The sequence below is a fragment of the Brachypodium distachyon genome, chromosome 1, assembly GCF_000005505.3.
Source record: "Brachypodium distachyon strain Bd21 chromosome 1, Brachypodium_distachyon_v3.0, whole genome shotgun sequence".
NCBI classification, from domain to species: Eukaryota; Viridiplantae; Streptophyta; class Magnoliopsida; order Poales; family Poaceae; genus Brachypodium; species Brachypodium distachyon.
The window spans coordinates 1,800,246-1,812,540 of NC_016131.3; the positions used below are offsets into that span (position 1 = coordinate 1,800,246).

At 51.0% G+C, this 12,295-nt stretch overlaps 1 protein-coding gene, 1 long non-coding RNA gene and 1 pseudogene across 4 annotated transcripts; 1 reads left to right on the forward strand and 2 right to left on the reverse strand.

Moving 5' to 3' along the window:
• The first annotated feature begins 1,626 nt into the window (after nt 1-1,626).
• On the forward strand, nt 1,627-3,269 carry LOC100822375 (annotated as a pseudogene).
• A 482-nt stretch (nt 3,270-3,751) lies between these two features.
• Nucleotides 3,752-8,621, reverse strand: LOC100845267 (translocase of chloroplast 159, chloroplastic). 3 transcript variants are annotated; one of them, XR_001405458.2, is made up of 3 exons: nt 4,999-8,621; nt 4,646-4,725; nt 3,752-4,163 (listed from the first exon to the last, which is right to left on the reverse strand). XR_001405458.2 is itself a non-coding variant. In XM_010240584.3 (2 exons), the coding sequence occupies exon 1, from the start codon at nt 8,532-8,534 to the stop codon at nt 5,004-5,006; it is 3,531 nt and encodes a 1,176-aa protein (XP_010238886.1). In that variant the 5' UTR covers nt 8,535-8,621; the 3' UTR covers nt 3,752-4,163; nt 4,999-5,003. The 3 variants fall into 3 exon arrangements, 2 of the variants coding, with proteins under 2 accessions (XP_010238886.1, XP_024312538.1); XM_010240584.3 differs by lacking the exon at nt 4,646-4,725; XM_024456770.1 differs by having other exon boundaries at nt 3,752-4,725.
• Nucleotides 8,622-11,572: 2,951 nt separating this feature from the next.
• Nucleotides 11,573-12,261, reverse strand: LOC112269863. The gene is made up of 2 exons (XR_002962077.1): nt 12,036-12,261; nt 11,573-11,872 (listed from the first exon to the last, which is right to left on the reverse strand). It is a non-coding gene; the product is annotated as an uncharacterized LOC112269863 (long non-coding RNA).
• Nucleotides 12,262-12,295: the final 34 nt, after the last annotated feature.

Sequence of the window (12,295 nt, forward strand, 5' to 3'; positions counted from 1 at the left end):
TTGATTATATTGTCAGGATTAAACCATCGCCAAGAAACGATTGTGACTTCTTAGCTTGGCATCCGGACAAAAGAGGACATTTCTCGGTGCGGTCTGCTTACCATCTTGGTCGCACCCTGGCTACTGTTGGACAGAGTTCCGGAGCTACGAGTAGTAGGCCGGATGGATCCAGCACAAAATGGAAAGCCATCTGGAATGAGATTGTGCCGAGGAAGGTTAATATCTTTGCTTGGAAGCTTGCAAGGGACGCCCTCCCCACTGAAGTTAATTTTTGCAAGCGAAAAATGAGGAAGTTTGCTACTATTTGTGGTGCAGATCAGGAGGATTCTTTTCACGCCTTAGTACGTTGCCCCAATGCTTGTGGTCTGTGGCAGACCATGAAGGAGTGCTGGGATTTGCCGGACGTAAAGGAGTGGCAGCATTCAGGCCCTGGCTGGTTCCTGGAGGCTATCTCCGACAAGGATCAGGTGAAGGCTTCGATGTTATTCATGCTGCTTTGGCGCATTTGGCACGTACATAATGACATCACGCATGATAAGGTCCTTGCCCCGGTTGAGGCATCAAAGCGCTTCCTATGTAGTTACATGGATTCCCTGTTGATTATCAAGCAACACCCTGAGGTTGAGGTGGTCAAGGGCAAGCAGGTGGCCTCTTATTCTGCCAGATCGATGAAACATAAAAATCAAACTGGTCAGAAAGCTGCTACGGATGACAGATGGATCCCACCGGACGTGGACTCTGTCAAATTAAGCGTTGATGGATCTTTTTCGCCAGATGATGGCTCTGGTGGTGTTGGTCTGGTGCTACGGGACCATCAAGGAAAAAATCATTATCTCGGCCTATCGAAATATCCAATGGTGCAATGATGCCCTTGAGGCTATGCTTCTGGCATGCGAGGAAGGCCTTCGTGCGGCCATTGGATGGTCTGACAAGATCATCATCCTTGAGTCTGACTGTGCCGAGGCCCTCTCTCTGATTAGTGCCAAGATACCAGATAGATCGCCGTATGCCCTGTGTGTGCGGGAGATCCGAAGACTTCTTGATGCGCACCCAATCAGTGTGGGCAAGATTAATAGGAATCAAAATTGTGTCAGCCACATCCTGACGAACCTTGCTAGGAGTAATAATCATACTGCTAGTTGGATCCGGCATGGGCTGCATGAGATCTTAGATGTTGTGATCTCGGACCGTAATCGTTTTAACTGATTAATGAAGTTTCTTTTTTAAAAAAAAAACAGCCGCATGCATGGCTAGTTAATTTGTCGGGAAATGCATGCAGAGAAGCAAATTAGGCAAAGATTTACTCCTTCCCGTGCGCATTACGTTACGTACAAAACATAACCATCTTCTCTGGTGTCAAATGGTGTTCATGCAATTAAGACTTGCATGGAATTACCGCTGTGTAGACTTTGGGGCTAAGCCTGCCAGGCGAAGGCGAAGATTGAGGCGCATTCATGCAGCAGAAGGATGAAATTACCGTAGGCGCTACTCCATTGGTCAGACAGAGTCGGTTCGTTCCTGTATATAATCTGCAAAGGGGCATTCGCTTCTACTATCTCGTATATCCACCCTGATCTTAATTGGCAAACGGCTCCAAGTTAAAAGGTTAATTTCTTTCTCGATTTCATGGCTTTCGTCTCCCAGCTGCAGCTCGCGGCTGATCTGCCGGCGGCGAGCATGGTGTTCACGGCCCTGCTGGCCGGCATCTTACTCCTGCTTCTCGTCTCCAAGAAGCTCACCGGCAGCAATGGCCGGATCAGTGGGCTGCCGTTGCCGCCATCGCCGCCGGGCCTGCCGGTATTGGGCCACCTGCACCTGCTGGGCCCGCTGCCGCACCGGAGCCTGCGGGATCTGGCCGCGAAGTACAGCCCAGTGATCCACCTCCGGCTGGGCCGCGTGCCGACGGTGGTGGCCTGCTCGGCGGCGGCTGCCGAGGAGGCCATGAAGGCCCGCGACCTGGCCTTCGCGAGCCGGCCCAGGCTCGCCATGGTGGACCGCTTCTACTAGGGCTCCGGCGGCATCGGCTTCGCCCCCTACGGCGAGCACTGGCGCCAGGCCCGCCGCGTCTGCGTCACGCATTTTCTCTGCCCCCGCCGCGTCGCCTCCCTCGCCCGCCTCCGCCGCCAGGAAGCCGCCGCCCTCGTGGCCCGCATCCGCCGCGCCGGCGCCGGAGACGAAGGCATAGTGACCCTGAGCGATAGCCTGATCGTGTACTCCAACACGGTGGTGATCTCCCGGGCGGTCTTCGGCGGCGACAAGGGATTCTCGGAGCAAGGAGGGGATAGGATGAGGAAGGCGTTCGCGGAGATCGAGGAGCTCCTGGGCACGGCGCCCATGGCGGAGACGGTGCCGTGGCTCCGGTGGGTGGACGTGCTCGTCACGGGACTCGAAGCCAAGACCCGCCGCGCGTTCCAGGAGATGGACGCGCTCCTCGACCGCGTCATCACCGACCACCGCCAGAAACGCCCCCGCCAAGCCGCCGGAGCCGAGGAAGACGACGACGACGAAGACCGGGACTTCGTGGATGTCCTTCTAGAAGAATACGGCGGGAGCAGCGAGGCCGAGGGCGCCATGAAGGGGGTCATCCTGGACATGCTGGCGGCGGCCACGGACTCGACATTCACGCTGCTGGAATGGGCCATGGCGGAGCTCATCAACCACCCCGACAAAATGCTCAAGCTCCAACACGAGATCCGCCACGCCGTCGCCCGCTCCTCCGGCTCCGCCGGCGATGGCGGCGCCGTGACGGAGGGACACCTGCCGGAGCTGCCGTACCTGAAGGCGGTGGTGAGGGAGACGCTGCGGCTGCACCCGCCGACGCCGCTGCTGCTGCCGCGGGAGACGCGGCAGGACACGGAGCTGCAGGGCTACGCCGTGCCCAAGGGCACGCGCGTCCTGGTCCACGTCTGGGCCATCGCCCGGGACCCGGCCATCTGGGGCGCCGACGCCGAGGAGTTCGTGCCCAGAGGTTCCTCGGCTACGACGACGGCGACTTGCTGCAGAAGAAGGACTTTGCTTTCTTGCCGTTCGGGGCCGGGAGGAGGGGCTGCCCAGGGGTGGGGTTCGCCATGCCGTCCAACGAGCTCGCGCTGGCGAGTTTGGTGTACAGCTTCGACTGGGAGCTGCCGCATGGAGATGGAGCTGGTGGGGGAAAGAAGAAGGTGGACATGAGTGAGCTCCATGGGCTCTCTGTGCGCCTCAAGACGCCGCTGCTTCTCGTCGCCAGACCGTATGATGCTGGCAGCAGGGGTGGGCAGGGGGCTGCTTAAGTTGTTAATTGTTCCTATGTATGATGAACTGGCTAGCTAGCTCGGAGTTGGTAGGATCTAGCTAGGATGTGCATTGATTTGGAAGATTTTGTATAAGCTAGATCGACTCCTTCCGTTAATAAAAATGCAGACAAGTTGTGAGTTGAGGAGATGAACCATTTCAGAATACAAGACTCTGATAAAACACTTATAGCAACTTGAACTTATCCGGAGGGTTTCCGTCCTTTTCAAAAAAAAAAAAAACGTGAAATATGTGTTTCGTGGCATATTGATTTGGTATGGTAAGTGTTATTATTATTTTTGCTATAAGTTTGGTGAAAAAGTTTGATAGTCAAAAAAGTTATACAACCTGCATTTCAGAACGGGGGAGTGGTAATTTCTTGTCGACGTGCACTCGTTTGCTTATTTACATGTTGGTTCCTTTCCCTTTTTTCTTAGACATACGGTTCCGCCTTTCACATTATTCGGGACGGCGGGAGTAGTTGATAATAAAGCTCTTTGTTTCGACAGATATATAAACATGTTACCGGAATACATTATTGAAGAAACACGTTACACTGCACCATGTGAAATGCTCATAACAAAGTTCACGCAAAATTGTTCCTTTTTTTTAGAGCAGCAAAACTGTTCCTTGTGAGTTGTGACGACTGACCCGACACACACATAGACTTGGTTACGGATTCCGGCCCACGCGGGGTCGGATAATAATACCCCGTCGAGCGGCCCATTTCGCTCCCCGCCTCGCTGGTGCCCACTGCCCGCGCGACTTGAAGAAAACAGACGAGCCGCTGCCAGTCTGCAACGGTGGCCCACTCTCTGACAGCCCAAATTCTTGATTCAGCGCCGCCGCGGGTTCAGCCTGAACCTACCGGCTGGCACACAAAGCAGCATCTCCTGACAACACAGACAGCAGCATGATGGGGCATGGCACAGATATACGCGGAGAACAGTATGAAGAAGTATACGTTAGCTTACTCCGTATGATGTATACAGTTTTTGAACTGTTGACAAATGTACATATATTAGCCAACTGACTGATGTATATAGAGTTCCTCCAAGCCTACGATTTACCTACTTCTGATCTTGGTTTTGTTGTCCATGTCAACATGAACTGCCATATATAATGTGTGGCTAGCAGTAGAAAGTTGAACTGCCATATAGTGCAGTAGAAAATATTACGGAGTTCAGTTTCATTTTGCACATCAACATTTATTAATGTCACACTGGCGATTTCCGAAGTGTAAACTAAACAACAGAAAGGACAGAGAAATTGTTCATTGCCTTCTCAAGCTCTCTGTAAATGTGATCCAAAAGCATAAACAGCACCCAGGTTAAAACAGAATATATTCTCAGGCCTAAAAAGTAGGGGAACTCACTGTCAAGAAGCTCCAGAAAACCATAGGCACTGCTAGGTTCCTTGGGACTTGGGAGTGCCAGCTTTGGACACTTTCGTTATCTGAACAAGTAGACAGTTACAGGACAAGAAGGCAAACAATTCATGAATAAATATATAAGGAATATTTGTCGCCAGCATGAGAAACAAAAAATATAGGAATCTAGTCAGTGTTATTTACCACATGCATGAGCATGAATTCTGCAGCATACCATAAGGGAAAGGAAGAAGCTTCAGCAGTAGTTTAATAGAACAACTAGAAACTCAACAGGACTACAGGAATGACAAGAAAGAGAAGGACTAAAAAAAAGTTAGGAAATCAATTATTGTACTGACCAGTTCTACTCATAACTAGGATCCACACAAGGATGCATCCTGTTCCACAAATACATTGCCGTCGAACAGATACCTAATAGAGTAATCTTCAGATGTTCTGAACTGCTGGCCTTGATGCTCACCCGTCCAGTTAGTTTGTTGTTCATGTCAACATGAACTGCCATTCTTGAAGTCCTTCCCATAGAGAACTGGGAATCCAAGTTTGCAGCCACGGTCCATTCTTTATGCCACCTTACCAAGGATGCACCAAAAGTTGCAAGGCCTTGACCCATGGGATAGTCTTTTTCGAGCAGGTTTGCCTCCATATTCATTCCATATGCAGTGTCGCCATTCATGGACACAGCACCACTGTTTGCTACCAGGGTTAACCTATCACCAACTGAAAGCTTGTCTTCAAACTTGGCTCCAGTCACCATGGTGTTTCCCAAGAAAGTCATGGACAAACCTCCGGTAGTAGCATTCTTCTTGATGTTCTTGAATTTGGTCTCCCCTCTGAGAGTGTAAGCAAGCTGGTCCATCATGGACTGTATGTCAAAGCCTGCAAGGGTTGAGGCATACTCACCGTGCTTAGCTGATATCGAGGACTCCAAATGAATGGTGAATTCTCTCTTGTCCTTGTTGACTTGGAACCACAGGGAAGCTGGATATGTACTGGCAACATCAAGGCTGTGTTGGAGGCTCACGCCGTCAAACCCACAATCATGATCCCATCCCTCAGGGTTGGTAACAGCACGTACCATAAGGTTTGGCGTAGGCTCAAGACACCGATAACGGTACACTGGATCATCAGAATCAAATGAAGATGGCAAGGCCCAGTCTGGCATAGGGGATCTATCAATGTCATACTCATCATCAGGATGATTATTGTTCCCAGGTGCATCATGACTATTGCCCTCGCTCTTCTTCATTTCCTTCAATCTTCTGCGCTGTTCCTTCAACTGCTTCTTCTGAAGGAGCTTGGTTCGGTAGTCATACTCATCAAAATACAATGTCTGTTGCTCTTTTGAGAGGTTTGCAATCTGTGATTTACTTAATGGCTTAAAGGGAGGAAGTTGATCATAGTCGTATTCTTCCTCCTCTTGATCCTCATCCAACAATTCCTCAAGATCAACATCTGAGTCCACGCTCTCAACGTTCCGATCATTAGCACGTCTGGGGTGCTCTCTAGATTGCAACAAAGATGATAAAAAGTAAGGAAGAGAAGGCATCTGAATACGGATACCAAAGAGGCTTGCAGAAGCAGCACGACGGGTTGAAAAACTCTCAATCTCAGCGACCATCTTCAGTGAGTAGCACAGTAGGAGGAGCAGGCGCCTCCAAATAAGGCCATTAGGAAGCACCTTTTCACCCTCCATGTTTCTCTGACAAAGGTGATGGTTCTCCACAAGAGCCACTGGATTCTCCATCCGAGGATCATTAGTTGTCTGACGGATGCTTTGCTGAAGCGCATGAGTCCGATGAGTCACAGCCATCTCATAGTTCATTGGAGAACCACTAGGTCCTTCAGGAGGATCTGCTGCTGAGTGAGTGAAAGTGATAATGACTTTCGACCATATTGACAAGCCTAGCACACTGGTAATACATTGCAGTAGGGATAGGTCGTTTCCACCCTGCCGTTGGGTGTCGAGCCGATCGACATACAAAACAACGTCAGGAGGGCATTTCTTGATATACTTCTTAACAGAGCTGAGCACTTTCCTATTTGATTTTTCATCCTTAATTGTAGTCCCAAGTCCTGGGGTGTCAATGACACGGAATTTAACACCACCAACAACTCCAGCAATCTCCTTCACGGAACATGTTGCTGGTAGAAAAGCATTCGTTTTGGATTTATCCTCGCCAAAGATGGAGTTTATTGTTGCACTCTTCCCCACCCCTGTCTTCCCAAGGACCAATACATTGCAGGAGAATTCCAAGTTATCTATTACCTCTGTCTCAAGCTGCAAAGCCCTGTTCCAAGCATTCTCAAGCTCAGAGGAATGGTTTGCCATCCTTATGCGCCTAAAGCCTTCAACGAGACTAAGACGATACAACACTTGTATAGGTACCTGATGTTCGGTGTCATACCCCAATCTATACAAAAGACGCAAGTACTTGACGCGTGCCATGTCCACTTTTGTGTATAATTTCTTCTCCTCGTCAGTCATCACGCTCGCGGGGTCAGCAACAGAAGTAGAAGACACGTTCGCTGCAGGAATGCTGACCACAGTAGGAGATGGTTGCACTGAATCAGAGGTTTCGACTGGAAAAACCTTGGCCTTTCCTTGTGCAGGTGATCTGTTCGCCGCCCTCAGAAGCTCAGCTAAAGCTGCATAATCAAAATGCTCAATTTCCTTTCCCCCCAGCTCCTCCTCTTCATAAGCATCATTCGCCTGATCCTCATCTGAATCATCCAAACCAAAGCGTGTGCCCTTGGAAGCAGGCAAATCGTCCTCCATTTCTTTTCCAAATATTTGTACGGATGCAGGGTCATCAGAAGCTTCATAATCATCATGAGTTTCCCTGTCTCCCTTATCATGGCCACCATCAGAAACAAAATGTGGGCTATCAACATTGGTATGAAGCTCTGCAAGCTCAGTTGCGGCATCTCTTGTGGCAACATGTTCAGGACTGGCATCTTCAACATATGTGAAAACCTCATTCTTGGGCATGTTACCTTCTGCATCAGAGTCATCATTGAGAAGTGCCTTCCCAGCATCTTCTTCCTCCATGGAATTCACGGCAGGAGGCAATTCAGCAAACTCCAGCTCAGACCCTGCAATATTCCCCTTCGAAGCATCCACAATGTCACCAATGTAAGGCTCGGTCACCACATCATTGACAGCTTCGGAACTGACATCCTGATCTCCCTGTTTATCATCACCCTTCATCACATAACCATCTGAAACATTTACCAAATCACCAACTGTGGCGCCCTCGCCGTCATCCAGCACGCTCCGGGAACTCAGGAAGCTCCCATCCAACGAACCCTCGACGCCCACGGAGCCACCCTTGTCGCCCACAACGACGCCGCCTTCCTCCTCCAATCCGCTCCTGGCGCCGGCGTCGAACACGTCGACGGCGGCGCTCCTGGCGCCCGCGGAGCCCTGCTGCTCCGACGACCCCTCCTCTTCCGCCGCGCCGAAATACTCGCTCCCCTCGGACGCGTTGCCTCCTCTCCCAGTCTCCTCCGGCGTCTCGTCGGCCGAGGAGATCGGGCCTTCGTCCGAGGGGGTCGACGGCGGCTGGGGCGGCGGGGGCACCCGGGCGACGCCGCAGAAGAAGCCGTTGGTCACCTCCTCCAGGACCTCGTCCCCGAAGTCCGCGGCGTCGTCGAACACGTCCCCCTCGTCGTCCGTCGACGACGAGAGCTGCGCGGCCACCCGCGGCGCGCCGAGCACGGCCGCGACGGTGCGCGGGGTCCCGAGGGGCGGCGGGGGCGAGGGGGAGCGGGACGAGGCGCCCGAGGAGAGCGAGGAGGCCGTGCTTGCGCTGGCGCCGTAGTCTTCGTCGTCGTCGTCGGGCGCGGAGAGCCGCGCGCGGATGAGGAACGCCATGCCGGGATGCCGGTGGTGGGTGGTGGTGCGGGTCCAAGGCGGCGGGCGAGCCCCAGCAGCACTGCTAGGCGAAATTTTGGAATCGGATGGCTATAGCTTTCTTTAATATTTTCTTTTTTTATACGAGTTGCATTTTTTATGGAGTACTACTTCTTTTTGGATTTATTTTTTTCTGTGGAGCAGCAAGATGTGAGGAGGATTCGGTTGGGTTGGTGAGAGGAGAAGAAGCTGGCGACGTGCAGGGTTAGGGTTTGGATTCTTTCTGAATTTCTTGCGGTTTATCGATTCTTTGGCCATCATTTAAACTGATTTTTTGTGATTGTGGGGGGTCGTGGTTATGGGATTTATTGTGAAATTGAATAGTTTATTTGTGTCCATTATTCCTGGTTGGAGAGTTTCGATTCTTGGTGAGGAAGGTGACGCGTATGAAAGGTTGATTTTTTGGAGGTATTTTTTTGGGAATCGTTGATGTTAGAACTTCTTTATATCTTCTGTCTAAAAAATACTTAAGGTTTTTATCTTTTTCATGTGTTGTTGAACCCTCCTGTCGTCGAACTTCCCCGTTCGCCGTCGCCTGCCCCACTAGTTCACCCCGTCTTGGTTCACTTGCCTTCTTCCGCACCCCGAGTCCCTGACTCCGGCCGGCCACCGCTCCCATGCCACCTCGTTCGCCTCGTCTTTGATGGCTCGCCTTCCTCTGCGCCCCGACTCTGCCCGGCCGCCGTCACCATGACATCCCCCATGATCTGAACCTCGCCGCCGCCGTCGTCCCCAGGTGTTGGACTACCAGCCGAACGCCCTTGGACTCCTGAAAGCACGGCTCTCCAGTCTCCGCCCTTGGATTTCATTTTGCTCTTTCTCTCTATATATATCCATTCTCTTTCAAGCATATGTGTTTTCTCTCTCTATACATTCTCTCTTAAGAATATGTGTTTTCTCTCTATATATATACGATTCGGTTTGCTCTATATATATCCATTCTCTCTCAATCATATGTGTTTTCTATATGTATACACCTTCGCTCTCAACAATATGTGTTTTTTTTCTCTTTATTCGATTTCGTTTTGCTCTCTCTATATATGTCCATTCTCTCAAGAATATGTATTCTCTCTCTCTCTATATATATATATATACATTCTCTCTCGGAAATATGTGTTTTCTTTCTCTATTTGATTTCGTTTTACTCTATATATATTATCCATTCTCTCTCAAGCATGTGTTTTCTCTCTATAAATAACATTCTCTCTCACGAATTTGTGTTTTCTCTCTCTTTATTCGATTTAGTTTCGCGCTCTCTCTATATATATCCATTTTCTCTCAAGACCTTCTCTCTATATATACATACATACATATATATATATATATATTCTATCTTAAGAATATGTATTGTCTCTCTATTCGATTTCGTGGCGAAATAGTAGTACATGATGACGTGGCGAGAACAACAGCGAGTAGCACACGATGCAATAGATACACGATGTACAGTGTAAAAGCTGTGCAACCAATCAGTGCAATCGAAATAGAAACCAATCGAAATAGCAACACGTGGCTTTCACACACCTCCAAGCTACTGTGCTCACGAGAGAGAAAAGCGTATAGACACTGCTGCTGCCGCCACACTGACGCCCGATGTGCGGCTGGGATAGGTGGAGTAGTATGCTCGAGACCAACCTCGGCTTTTCCTTTCTTGGCACCTTCAACAAGGGCCACGGGGCGGATGAATTTGTTGAAATCACAAGAGATGAGGCCGTGGACCGAGCCATACCACTCCGTGAGCCGCGTAGCTCCCAGAACCACCTTGTTAATTCCGCAGGTCGACGGCGAGCAAGTAGCGCAGATCGTCCGTGATGAACTTCCACTTTTGCAGCTTCTCCTTGTACTCACCGAGCACAATGCAGAGCACATCCTTGTCCTCCTTGCTGAGCATCGGGAACATTGGCGTGAGATCCTTTGGCAGGTCGCCAAAGCCGTCGAGCCCCCACAGGGTCTCCAGGCTCAGCTGGTGCTCCATGTCTCCAGGCTCAGAGTTCCGGGAACCGGGCCTCCTTCATCTCCGACCAGGCCGGGCTCCTGATCTCGGAATTGGGCCCCGGCCCAGTAGGCCGCCAAAGCAAGAGGACATCCCGCTCCGGCCCGGTGTCATCCATGGTCAGCTTCCGCGGGAGGACGAGGGCGTAGGAGGAGGACTCGCCATGGCCATGTCGCGCGATGAGGACTCGACTGCTGACCACCGGACGGTAGGAAAATGTCTTCCGGCAGGGGGATCATGCGGAACGAGCCTTGGACGGAGTCGTAGACGAAGTAGCAGTGGCGGTCGTCGTGGGAGGAGGAGGCGAGCACCATCACGTACTTGTCGACGGCGAGGATGTAGGTGTACTGCGAGCAGCGGGGGATGGAGAGGCAGGACAGGCTCAGCGGCGTGGCGGAGCGGTAGATCCCGATCTCCATGCCGTGGAGCAGATCGTCCGCCTCCTCCTGGCTGTAGATCCTCGCCGGCGCCGCAGCGCAGGATCAGGCGCGGCTGCTCCTCCAGGGTAATGAGGCCTTGGTCTTCGGCGGCGGCGGTGTACTGGGTGTAGTCGGTGTGCACGAAGCAGTTCAGCAAGCAGTCGGACGGCGGCGGCATCCTGCGCGCGGCGCTCGACAGCGGCATGGCTGTCGATCGATCGAGATGGCCGGCGGTGGATCGATCTCGCTAGATCGTGTTGGATTGAGGCGGTGGGCGACGAGCTAGGGGCGGCGGAGAGGGGAACGGAGGCCGGCTAGGTCTTTGAAATTTCTTTTTCTTCAAGGAAGACGGACGATGGCGAACCGTCATTGGATTCGGGCGAGACGCTTGGGCTTTTGGACAAGTTTGTCAAACTTGGGCTTTTTTTTGGTGACGGTATAATTGCGGCCCGGCTTGGCGTTGGAATGTTTTGACCTCTTGGAGCCGCGGATGAACAGAAATACAAAATGCAGGTACACGGTAATTACTGGAAGTATTCCCTCTTTTTCGAACAAAAAAAAAGTAACTGTAAGTGAATTGTACTCAACCATAGCTGACCAGCACTTCGTTATTTATTTCCGGACTTACAACAGTTGAGATTTATAATTCATCCGCACGGAAAGACGGACTTCCATCCAACACGAAAGCTACAAACAATGCGTTGGCAAACACGGACATTTCCGGTTGCATTCGTCGGTACTATTCCAGCAAAGGCCATCCAACAAACAGCAGAATCTCGCGTCCCCTTTGTCCGGCTTCTCCTGGCAATACGGCGGGTCACCGTTGTCGCTAACTGTACTGTCTGCACCGATCACCAAATTACTCCTCATGTCGCTTGTGATTCTTGTTCCTGGCACAAATTAAAGAAAGCGGATTTGTCCTTTCAATTCAACATAAAAACACATAGTAGTAGGATATGTATATGGAGGACATCGAAAATCCAACGCAATTATACAATGTAAAGCAAGGCAAACGCCCTGTTCCTCAACGAAATGAAATTTATCGTTAATTACCGTATGTACGTCCCAGGCTTGCAGAACACAGGAGTAGAGCGAAAGAGAGTAGCAGCAGTCCATGGACGTTGTTCTTCAGGTGCTTCGCCATCGTTGCCGTCTTGCCTAGGAGGTGATGCGTGGTATGGTTGCTCCGTTGCTTATATTTATAGGAAAAGCTAGTCGACGATGAGGTATTTCTTTAATGTTTTGATATCTTCGAGATGTGGATGACACATACGTATCTTCTAAATTGAATGACACCCCGCAGCATTGTTGGT